A 12669-nucleotide genomic window follows, 5' to 3' on the forward strand; every position below is an offset into this window, starting at 1 on the left:
AGTCTGGTCGCTACTCCGGTATTTGTGGTAAGCGAGGAACACAGTTACATAGGCGGCAGAGTTTCAGGATAACTTGTAGTCTGGCGAAGTAGTCCTTAATATTTTTTCAATGTAAGAATCAAAGTTGTAAGCATTTGGGGAGCAGACATGATGCCTGGTTGTAGTTGGAGCTTTGTTCTGCAAGCAAGGAGCCATTCCTGAAGGGGCCATGTGTTGACGGGGTCAATCTGTGATTTCTGAAGCAAAACGCCTGTATTTTGACATGACTGGAGCAGAGCAAAAAGGTACTGCTTGGCAGAGTGGAGTGGTGCAGACAGAGGTTTTCAGGTTAACCTGGTACAGTACAGCGGATGAGTGCAGTAGTTGATCTGGTTATCTTTTTCAGTTTGTGTGTGTGTGTATTCGGTGAAAAACCAACCTGACCAAACCAGTTTCGACTATACTTTTTTGTTGAACCTCTTTTGATGGCTGTTTCACCAAGAGTAGCATTCAACAGGCTGGCCAAACGCTAGTAGCTGCTCAAAACTATAACAAACATGGCCGAGCTGTAGCTCCCATTTACTGACTTGGGTTATGGGATTCCAACTGTGAGAAAAGTAGAAATGCTGGGTCTTACCGTGGATTTTATTTTCTCCTTGCGAGATCAATGAGGTGGTGCAGAACTTCCAGTACTACTGCTGCAGGGTGTTAGAAGCAGTCGTCTGTCTCCAGCAGCAGGCGGTGACCTCCTTTCATGTCTTTGCTGGTGTAACGTCGGACGGTTAGAATGCCCGGTTTGTAGGCATAGCAAAAGATGGTCAATCACCTACAGTGAGATAGGCATGGATCACCACTTCTGAAAGGGACAGTATTACCCTGTTACTTGGAACATGCACCAGCTTCTGGTAACCCAGCAACTCAAATGTAACTTGCTTTCACTAACTCACTCTTGTGAGTTAGTGAAAGCACTAACTCACTCTCAGAGGTTGCTCCCACTCGCTCTCCTCGCCGAGCCCTGCCTTCCTGAGAAAGCGCTATTCCATAACGCCTGATATCGGTTGTGTTAGCGCTCCTTGCATAGCGCCTGGTATCGTTATCTTTGAACTATTTATTTAATGTGCCTGAATCATTTTTGAGCTGTTTATTATAGTGCTTAGCGCTCCTTGCATAGCGCCTGGTATCGTTGGCTGGCAATTACTTACTCAATTTGCCTGGTTCGTTTTGAACTGCTTAATTAACTGCATTAATTGGCTTAGTGCTCCTACATAGTGGCAACTCTACCTACTTTGTAAGTGACTGCGCGTGTACTGCCTTCTGCCATTTTAAAGTTCCACGGTGCCCCTGCTTGCAATCGCGCTAGCCTGCCGCCATATTGCTGTTGTTGTTGTTGCTGTTTACCTGCCCCCCGTGTCTCCTCCCTTGCTCCCGCCTCCCAGCTGACCCTCCCACACTCCACCCCCCCCAATATCCATATATGGACAGATGGTCCCACGCGCAGCGTCCACGCGCTACGGCCTCGCCGAAGGTGCGCCAAAGGTAAGCCCGTCTACGCCCGTCCGCGCCTGGACCGCGCCCAGCGCCAGACCCCCTGCCCCTCGTGCTGCCCAGCCACCCCGCGTTACCTACGATACCGCCACCCTCCTAGCCCTTAACCCCGGTCGCGCCCCCAACTGCGTCCAAGCCGCCCCTGGACACACCCATGGACCTTTCTCCTGCTACTCCTGCAAATTTAGCGGCACCGACAACATCTCCGCTACGACTACACCACAGATTCTCGACCCCAACCACCTACAATGCATCCTTCTCAACACCCGATCGGTGCACAGACACGCCATTGATCTATGGAACCTACTAGACACCCTCTCTCCAGACGTCGCCTTCCTTACGGAAACATGGATGAATGCTTCCTCCGCACCAGACATCACCATTGCCATCCCTGAAGACTATAAGATCACTCGCAAAGACCGTACCAGCCACACAGGAGGAGGAATCGCTATCGTCCATAAGAAATCTATCCGCATCTCAACCAGCTCTGACACCAACCTCGCCAACTCCGAACACCTTCACTTCCAGATCCACATCGGCCCCAAGACCACACTCAGAGGCACTCTCCTCTACAGACCACCAGGACCCCGCGCAAAATTCAGTGAAGACATCACAGACTTCATCTCTCCACACGCGCTCCCCTCCAAAGACTACATCCTTCTGGGAGACCTCAACTTCCACCTTGAAAAGATCAACGACCGCAACACCGCCACCCTCGTGGACAACCTCGCCAACCTCGGACTTAAACAACTAGTCACTTCCCCCACCCACATCGCAGGTCACACACTCGACCCCATCTTCACATCCAGCAATCATGTCTCCTTCAGCCACACTACGGATCTCCTATGGACCGACCACAGCTGCGTTCACTTCACCTACAACAAGCCGAAACCCATCAACCACTCCCAACCTACCCTGCAAAGAAACTGGAACAAAATCACCACAGACCAAATCTCCGCATCGCTCCTTCGAAACTCCCCAGCCCTCTCTTCTAACGCCAACGAAGCCGCCGCCAACCTCACCCTATGGTTATCCAACACCGCCGACACCTTAGCACCACTGAAAAAACGTCAAAGCAAACCTGGCAGCAAGAAGGCCTCATGGTTCAACGACGATCTTAAGAAATCCAAGAAACTCTGCCGCTCCCTTGAAAAGGCCTGGAAAAAAGACCCAACCACCAACACCAAAGACGCCTTCAAAAGCGCCACCCGCACTCACCACCAACTGATCCGAAAAGCCAAGAAAACAGCATTCAAGGATCGACTTGACAACAACACCCACAACAGCAAGGAACTTTTCAACATCGTCAAGGAATTTTCCAACCCCTCGGCCAACTCCAACGACATCACCCCCTCTCAAACCCTCTGCGACTCCCTAGCCTCTTTTTTCCACAACAAGATTGCAGACATCCACAACAGCTTTGACAACCAACCCGGAAACCAACCCACCCTACCATCTGCTGACCATCTTCCCCCCGTAAACACCCTTAACGCCTGGAACCCAATCTCCACTGAGGACACCATCCGCCTGATGAATTCCATCCACTCTGGATCCCCCACAGACCCATGCCCTCACCACATCTTCAACAAAGCAGACTCCATCATAGCACCGCACCTCCGAGACGTCATCAACTGCTCCTTCAACTCCGCTACCTTCCCAGAAGACTGGAAACACGCTGAACTCACCGCCCTTCTGAAAAAACCAACAGCGGACCCCACCGAACTCAAAAATTACCGCCCCATCTCGCTTCTTCCATTCCCGGCCAAAGTCATCGAGAAAGCCGTCAACAACCAGCTCGCCGCCTTCCTCGAAGCCAACAAATCCCTCGACCCCTCACAATCTGGCTTCCGAGCAAAACACAGCACTGAGACCGCCCTCATCGCAGCAACAGACGACATTCGAACTCTACTGGACAATGGAGACACAGTCGCCCTCATCCTCCTCGACCTCTCTGCAGCATTCGATACAGTCTGCCACAGCACCCTTCTACAACGCCTCAATAACATCGGAATCCAAGGAAAAGCACTTGAATGGATCACCTCGTTCCTCACCGGAAGAACCCAGAGAGTCCGCCTTCCTCCATTCAAGTCCGAGGCCTCTGAAGTCATCTGCGGCGTACCTCAAGGATCCTCACTCAGTCCCACCCTCTTCAACGTATACATGAGCCCCCTCGCGGCCATCGCACGCCAACACAACCTCAACATCATCTCTTACGCGGACGACACTCAACTGATCCTTTCTCTCACCAATGACCCCAGCACCGCCAAAACTAACCTACACGAAGGAATGAAAGAAGTCGCCGAATGGATGAAACAAAGCCGTCTGAAACTGAACTCAGACAAAACAGAAGTCCTCATCTTAGGTACATCCCCCTCTGCTTGGGACGACTCCTGGTGGCCGGAAGCCCTCGGAAAAGCACCCATCCCGACAGACCACGCACGGAACCTTGGCGTCATCCTGGATTCTTCACTATCAATGAACAGACAAGTCAGCGCCGTATCCTCTTCCTGCTTCAACATTCTTCGCATGCTCAGAAAAACATTTCGCTGGATCCCCTCCGAAACAAGGAAAACAGTCACCCACGCTCTGGTCACGAGCCGACTGGACTACGGAAACACCCTCTACGCAGGTACCACCGCTAAACTCCAGAAGAAACTCCAACGAATCCAAAACGCCTCAGCCAGGCTCATATTAGACATCCCACGCAACGAACACATCTCTGGTCACCTTAAAGACCTCCACTGGCTACCCGTCAATAAGAGGATCACTTTCCGACTGCTTACCCACGCACACAAATCACTCTACGACATCGGACCAGATTGCCTCAACTCTCGACTGTCCTTCTACACCCCCTCCCGCCAACTACGTTCTTCTAGCCAAGCCTTCGCCACTGTACCTCGCATCAACAAGACCACCATGGGAGGCAGATCCTTTTCATACCTGGCTGCTAAAACATGGAACTCACTCCCCGCTTACCTTCGCCTCACCCAGAACCACCTAGCGTTCAGAAAGCAGCTTAAAACGTGGATATTTGACAAATAATTCCTCCTCCCCCTCCTAAGCGCCTTGAAACCCTCTGGGTATGTAGTGCGCTATACAAATTTTATGACTTGACTTGACTTGACTTTGCTATGTATGCTAAGCTCTAGACATGATTCATTTCTAGATCTTTCTAAGATTGTGTCCATAAATCCACTGACCAGCATCCTACCGTGATAGAGAAAGCAATAGTGGAAACGTTCTTTATGTAGTTTTCTCTTCTAGATTGATTCCCATCTAATCTGCCATTGATTATATGTATTTTTGATTTGAGCGCTAAGAAATACAAATGGCACTTTTTTAAAACAAAAAGGAGCCCGGACTATGACCTGCTGCCTTTTGAACTTCTATTTCGAACATGTTTTAGGAGGATTTTTGCGTCATATTTCATTCAAGGTTTGGAAAAGTAGCCCTTTTCGCTGTGGTGTTTGTTGTTTTTTTGTCAATGGACTGCTGCTGCCTGTTGATGCCGACCGTAGAAGGGTAGCTGTTGGTTTCGGACTCATTACTGACAGGCTGACGTTGAAGTACTTGAGGTTCCTTTCTCAAGGCAGGGCCCGGGTTAATACATTACAATACCTCAACAGCTTGGCTTTCGTCAAGTGGAACCCACAGGGTCTATCATTTTGCTGGTACCCTCGCTTCTAGCTCCTGGGAAGTGCCCATAGCTTTGCCCTTATTTTTTAACTTTTCAACTTTTAGCTTCATCTTATTAAAGTAGCAGCATGGTGCCGCCGTATCAGAGTTCCATTATTGACATCCCAAACCATTCGTAGTAGATGTTTGTGAAAGCTAGCTCATCCATTTTAACTTGGAGTCATCCTAAGATCATTTGAAAGATACCCTTTTATAAACAGAACAGCCTTTTGTTGACCTGTTGCTTGAATCTTTTGGCAGGGTGCACAATGACATCATGTATGTACATTTCATTAGAAGTTGAATCCGCTTTTTTCTGCTGCATGCCTTGATTGTCTGGCATATGCCAGTGTGTCTAACTGTATAGGGTCTTATAACATCCCTCTGTGCTGGTTGTCCTTTTGAAGTGAAAGCATGCCCATGTCTAAAGTCTTGATTAACTCTCCTTTCTTGCTTTCTTATAATGAGGCCAGAAGTCGGTCGTTGGATGGCCATTGTATTTGTTGCATACACTTATTAAATTAAATTTCTTTATTCGGAGTTTCAAAGTTAGAAATCCATAAAAGCAATATTTATACATAATAATTTCTTCCTTTAAAAGTTGTAAACATAAAATTTTACAGTACAGTACAGTTTCACATTTAAAATTATTTTCACAGTTCATTTATAGTACAATGATAAATGAAAGTTACTTTACAGGTTTTTTCTGTGTCTAAATATGCATTTCAAAAAGTTGAGAACGTGATAGCAGGTGACTTCTGTGTCTAGGAACTGTAGACACAGCATGGCAGGACGGCACTGTCTAAAGCCCCATGATTTTAGCAAGGACAGTAACCACAGTTTACGATGTTCGTTATCAAATTTACAGAATATGGCTACATGTAGGGTAGATTGTGCTGACTTTTCGTCACAAGGACAGGGGGGTAGGGTTGAATCCCATGCATTCATTAGTGGGAATGCTACTAGTCTATGAAATAGGTTTATTCTGAATCTTGTCAGAAGGAAACGATCAAACATACTCATTTCAAGGTTTAGGTAGGGCTGCATGGAAAAAGTGGATTGGACCATTATGGCATGGTGGACAGAGGGTTTGCCTGCTTCGGAAAGAAGCCTTAGGTTGTCCAAGTGTCCCAGGGCCAGATCTTTTAGCTCCTTTTTCGAGATTTCACAGATCTTTTCAGGAGTAGAGTAGTATTTCTCCAACCCTAGGTCGATGAAAAAGTTCTTAATGTAGGCTAGCCATTTTATTTTTAGAGCATGATCTAATGTCATAGCATCTGCCACTACCGTCTTAGTGAAGGCATTTTTTTCCGAGGTCCAGATGCGGCGCCATAAGAGCAGAGGTTGTATTCTTGCCAGATCTTCAACGTAAGGGACGCCTAGTTCAGCATGGCATGCATACGTTGAGGATCGCTTTGGGGCCATCAGGAGGAACCTCAAAAAAGCATTTTCTGCAACCTGTAGGGCAGAGACATCTGTGTGACCCCATACGCCAGCCCCGTATAGAGCTGTTGACTGACATTTCGCTCTATAAATGGCCAGTAATTCCAAGGGAGGTCGTTGTCCCAGTTTTTGCGAGAAGGACACCAGGGCTGCTATAGCTCTCTTAAAGCAATGTTTCCTTGCTTCGACTGCCACTTTCCAGGACAATTTGTCATCTATGGTAATGCCCAAGTAACAATAGTCAGATGTAAACTCTATTTTTTGGTTTTTCAGAGTTAAGTCTTTGGAGTGTTTCCTCCCTGTGCCTGCCGTCATTACAAAAGTCTTCATCACATTTATATGGAGATCGAGGTTGCCCATAAACGTAGAGTATCTACTGAGTACCTTCTGGAGTTCGCGAGGAGTCCGTGCCAGCAGGACGGCATCGTCCGCATAGAGTAGAGCGGGAATCGGGCGTTGTTTTGCCTGTGGGAGGTCCTGGGCACCCTTCAAAAGCTCAACCTCCAAGTTGTTAGTGTAGAGGGAGAATAAGAAAGGTGCCAGGACACATCCTTGTCTGACTCCACGCTCCACCCTAAAAGACGTCGACAGCTCGCCCTTTGTGCCAAAACGGACTCTGGCAGAAGGTTTAGAATACAATTCCCTCAGAAAGTTTAACAGTGGCAGATCTACCCCCATTTGTGACAGCACAAACCATAATTTGGTATGGGAGACACAATCGAACGCGGCAGACAGATCCACGTAAACCATGTAGAGTCTGTCTTGCTTTGCATGTATGTACTTCCCCATAATGATAGAAAGATTTAGGGCCTGTTCCACTGTTCCGAAACCCTCCCGGAAGCCAAATTGCAACTCGGACAGAATACCCCTCTCCTCCACCCACTTCTAGAGTCGCTCCAGGATCACCCTACCTGCTATCTTTCCCAGCGAATCCAACAAGGATATTGGACGGTAGCAGGCAGGGTCCTGGCGATTGCCCTTTTTAAAGATCGGAACCATCACGCATTTCGTCCAAGACTCCAGAAGTCCTTTCCTTGCAGCTGCCGTGCATACCCGGGTGATAATAGGGGTCAAGAGGTCTGTATTATACTTAAAAAAATCTACCGGGACTCCATCCGGCCCTGGAGCTTTTCCATTTTTACTTGTTTTCAGGGCCAGAAGGACCTCCGAGATTTCAAAGTCTATTTGGATGGATAAGTCAGAGCTAATAAATTTTCTCCTTCAGTTTCTTGATCTATTTCTTGCTTTTGAAACATTTTGGAGAAGTGCGACACCCATACTGACTCTTCTATGGCGACTTCAATTTTTGGAGTTTTTTCGTCTACCAAAAATGGAGCTCTCACTACTCTCCAGAAAGCCTCGCTGTTTTTTGCTTGGGCACTAGAGTGAAGTTCGTCCCACAAAGCCTGCTTTAATTCCGCCTTTCTCTTTTTCCGTATTGCAAGGTATTCCTTTCTTAATGTGGCTATTAGATGAGGGTCTCTATCATCTTTATTTAATGCTATCTTAAGGTTTGAATGAGCCTGGGTGCAATCATGATTAAACCAGCCTTTATTACAGCGTGGTCGAGTTATTGGTTTTGCTGCGAGTAAGGATTTAATTTTTTCCAATATTATAGAGAAGTTACTAAGGACTTCCTCATCTTCTGTCATTAAGTCTAGGCATTTCTTAATCTGGGGATATGTTGATTTGATCAGTTCTTCGGTGAGTTCCCCGGGGTTTATCTTCCCCCACTTTATTGTATATCCATTTAATTGGCCCAGATTTATGTTATTCTGACTCAATGCTTTAACTATTGTTAGGGGTAAGGATTGTTGCTGGATTAAGTTCAGTTCCAGGTTGAGGGCTGAGTGATCACTTAAGGTGTTTGGTATAACCTCGAAATGATTAACTCTAATCTGCAGACCAGCCGATATTAGAATATAATCGACCGTTGTGTTAAACCCCCTTCCCACATAGGTCGGTTCTAGGCGGTTAGTACTACCAACTGGGGTATTTGCTTTTTGGAGATCTAGTTTCGATAAGAGATCATTCATTATTACACCCATTTTATTGTGGCAAAAGTGAGTGAGGGGGTTGCCCTCCTCAGTCACCATCCCTGCACATTTTTTCTCCGGATAATTGCAATGATGTAGATTGAAATCCCCTGCCCATATAAGGAATACAGGGCCCTTTGCTCCTCTTTTCTGCCTTATGCTGGTTAATTTCTCGTGTAGGTTAGCTAGCACTTTCTGGAGCTGTTGTTCCTCAAGGTTGTTATAAAAGTTAACGAGGACAACAGACTCGTTTTTGGGTAGAGAGAGACAGAGAATCTGGAAGTTATGATCCAATACGATAATATTTATTTTTATTTGCTGGATGGTGTTGGCTATAAAGATGTTTAGTCCTCCCTTTGGCCTGCCCTTTGGGCCCACCAGCGCAGGAGAAAAATACGTTTTAAAACCCTGTAGGTGAAGTTCTATTGGCGACCATGTCTCCTGGAGGCAGACTATTTGATGTCTACCCACAAAGTGCATGATACTCCCGTCTTCAACTTTTGGCCGTAATCCCGCGGAATTCCAGGAGACTATAGCCAAAAGTGGAGAGTCACTCCTAGAGGTGTTGTTGGTTTGGGAATTATGATGGATGTAGGGGTTATCTGGAGTTGGGGGGTCAGGGTCTTCTGGCTGTGATGGTCAGTCCACTGACTCTAGGCCACTGTACATGTTCATTAATGGTATTCCATTCCAACCCTCCCATCGAGGTGGTTCTCTATAATTTCTCCTCTGATCTTGCCCTCTCCACTCTTCCCTTTCTCTTCCCCGATAACGAGGGCCCACTGTATACCAAGGTCCATCGATTTGAGAGGGACCTTCCGGAAATCTTGGTGGATAGAAAAAGGAGAGGCGCTTTGTGCCAATCCCCCCATTAGAGCTAAGGTCCTCCCCTGAACAGATGTACTCCACTATTCTAGGGTCTTCAAAAGTAATTAAGATGCAATCGCCCTGTATTGTTTTTCTTCCCTGGCCAACCCAGGGGGCTCAACAGCCTTTTGTTGACCTGTTGCTTGAATCTTTTGGCAGGGTGCACAATGATATCATGTATGTACATTTCATTAGAAGTTGAATCCGCTTTTTTCTGCTGCATGCCTTGATTGTCTGGCATATGCCAGTGTGTCTAACTGTATAGGGTCTTATAACATCCCTCTGTGCTGGTTGTCCTTTTGAAGTGAAAGCATGCCCATGTCTACAGTCTTGATTAACTCTCCTTTCTTGCTTTCTTATAATGAGGCCAGAAGTCGGTCGTTTGATGGCCATTGTATTTGTTGCATACACTTATGTATGAAAAGCGATTTTGGCATGCAGTACGGTATCAGTGTTTTTTATGGAATGACCTGTATCTTAAGAGATTGTTTTGTCCCATATTCACTGGAGCGGATGCTCCCTTATTCCTTCTGGTAGGTTTGGGAGCAGAGGGAAGCTGACTCTGGTCAGCTGGAGACGGCAGAAGGTAGAGGGTTTGGGTTCCTGAGCGCTGCTTATCCCGATGGCCACGTGGACTTGGGTCCCGGTACCTTTGAAGGATCATCTGCAAAGGTATTTTCAATTATTACTCCTGATCCCTTGTATTTATTTTCATACATTTTCTTGTACTAATATTTTATGAATTCCCACAATCTTACAGGGCTGATCAGTGTTGTTTAATAGTTAGGAATACCTCTTCTGTGCCGGGAATGTGAGCTGTGTATTTTGTAGTTTCTGTAGGGGATTAAATGTAATGCAGGGTCTCCCCTCATTGGCTGTGCTCAAAGAGTCCAAACGATGAGTTTCCAAACAAGACAATATCTGAATCCTTCAAAAGTGTCCCTTGAGATTCTGGAGTGCTCCACGCTGATATATATTCACAAGATTGATGTGGTTGGACAATCATGCAGGCGTGTAGATTGTCTCTGGACGCTTCCTGGTGAAAACCTTAGACTTTCAATGTCATTTGAAGGAGTACATTTGTTTCAAAGATGTCATTACCATTCACCTTTTCTCCCATCAGACATGGCTTTGAGGACGTAGTACGCTGTGTTTCGACGTCTCTTTAAGCTTATAGGGAATACTTTAAGTCAGATTTTTAAATGAATAGACGAGTTTGCTCTTTTCTTCCTCCTGGTTGTTCTTTGATCCACTCCACCATTGGAATTTCCTCCACCCTACTAACGCTCTGGTGGTGGAAATTCAACAAGTAGGTCTCTTCTGGATTTCTCATTCCCTCCAGAAATAAGAAAGGTTTTCCATAAACACCCTAAGAAAGCTCTTGACGGGCTTAGTTGCCACTAAGTCAATTAAGACAATGAGATTGAAGGGCTCACCCCAAGTTTTTGACCAAGGCAATTTAAGATTTCCATTTCAGTCAGACCATGTTAAACCTTCCTTTATCCTGAATCCCTCTGCTCCAGCAGAAAGGGCTTTCTAGGTGTGACGAAGACTTTCAAATACTATCTGAGTTGAATGAGGAAGATTACAAGGAACAAGTGGCTGTTTGTGAATTATCACATCACTTAAATTTTCTTTTGCTACCAGAAAGCAAATCTATCCTTTCTTGGTAAGCTTTCGGCTCATTTTACTAGAGTTGAAGTGGCCACAGCCAATCTTCTCATGAACATCCCATAGTGTGATTTGCCGTGCGGCCGTATGGAGATTTAACTACACTTTTACTGGTCAATTTTGTTTTGACTGATTCTGGGTTGGCTGCTGGTCAAGCGTCCCTTAAAACCTTGTTTTATAATAAGTCCACATCTTTAAAAGCTCCTTGTTTCTTCTTCTTGGGTATGAGATTGTTGTTCTATGTAAATCTCATGGACTTCAGTGAAGATCCTTTAATAGAGAAGGAACAGCTGATTACTTGTTTTCCTATCTATAAATCATGGGTGATTGAATGTGCAGTCTCTCTGCCCTCTATTGGAAAGGAGGAACAGTCTATAGAAGAAGGCATGAAAGAGCCTTGGATGTCTGCAAAAATGAAGTGAAGGCTCCGCTGAGACTTCTTCTCTCAGTAACCACTGGCTCGCCAATACTGGTTATTTAGTTCACGGTTACTTCTTTCTGTTTTTCGTATGGGGCTAACAAATAATAATTTACATAGCAATCTTTTATTAGTTTCAATTGACCATTTTAAAAAGATATTGGCAATTGTCAAAGAAGTTTCTGCCTGTTGAAGCATTTAGAAAATGCTCTGAGCATTCCAGCATTCCTCTAAAAGATTGCTACTTTTGCCAAATCGTAGAAGTTAAAACAGCAAGTTGTTATCCGACCGCCCCAGCCAGACTTCACTATGGAGATTTGTGTTTTTGTCTGAGTTGGTCAAAATACTCAGGCAGCACTGATTGCTTGGCGCTGTCGGTCACAACAGCAAAGGAGGATGCTTCTCTTCCTGATCGTTAAATTCACTTGTTTATTGAAGGCTGCGTATACAGATTTGGTCATTTGTTATATCCCTGCTAAAGTGCAGTGCACACACTTTGCAAGTCAACACTGATTCACAGGAGCATTGGGGAACGATCCGGAACACACTTGGGGAGATTACACACCTCACAATTCAGGACAACACTCTGGAGTGCCTACTGGGTCTATGCAGGCGCACTGGCGCCTTGAGGGTCCAGTTTCCCAGACCTCGCTCTTTTATTGGCTATAAGAGCGATCACCATGAGATGGAAATAACCCCAATGCCCACCATTAACTGCGTGGCAAGACAATGTGATTAGATAGAGCAGTGCCGAAAGCGAGGCAATTAGACGAAAGGAGGCCAGCGGACTGCGGAAACATCTCATTTATATGGACTGGGACATCACGTTGGAAGACTTAGGCAGAAAGACCTCCTACCTTCAAACATTACCCCTACTCCATGACGTACCCAGTTATATACAAGGGTCAAGAGCAGAGGGCGCCGTATCGAACATGGCTGCGCTCTATTGGCACATCAGCAACAATGGATAGAATCTCCCATTTCACAAAGGTGATAGGTTGTGAGGTATTCAAGAAATGACTGACCAGGAGGGAG

General features: G+C 46.0%; 1 protein-coding gene across 2 annotated transcripts in view; it reads left to right on the forward strand.

Moving 5' to 3' along the window:
• PKNOX1 (PBX/knotted 1 homeobox 1) overlaps positions 1-12669 on the forward strand; it is a 362665-nt gene that overhangs the window by 97155 nt on the left and 252841 nt on the right. The window contains exon 3 of one of the 2 annotated variants that reach the window (XM_086935872.1): positions 10083-10217. The exons of the other annotated variant lie outside the window; for it this stretch is intronic. Coding sequence (XP_086791998.1) covers positions 10083-10217 — 135 coding nt within the window. The remainder of the gene's footprint in view (positions 1-10082; positions 10218-12669) is intronic. 2 annotated transcript variants of the gene reach the window in all.

Source organism: Lissotriton vulgaris, chromosome 8 (assembly GCF_964263255.1).
Source record: "Lissotriton vulgaris chromosome 8, aLisVul1.2, whole genome shotgun sequence".
NCBI classification, from domain to species: domain Eukaryota; kingdom Metazoa; phylum Chordata; class Amphibia; order Caudata; family Salamandridae; genus Lissotriton; species Lissotriton vulgaris.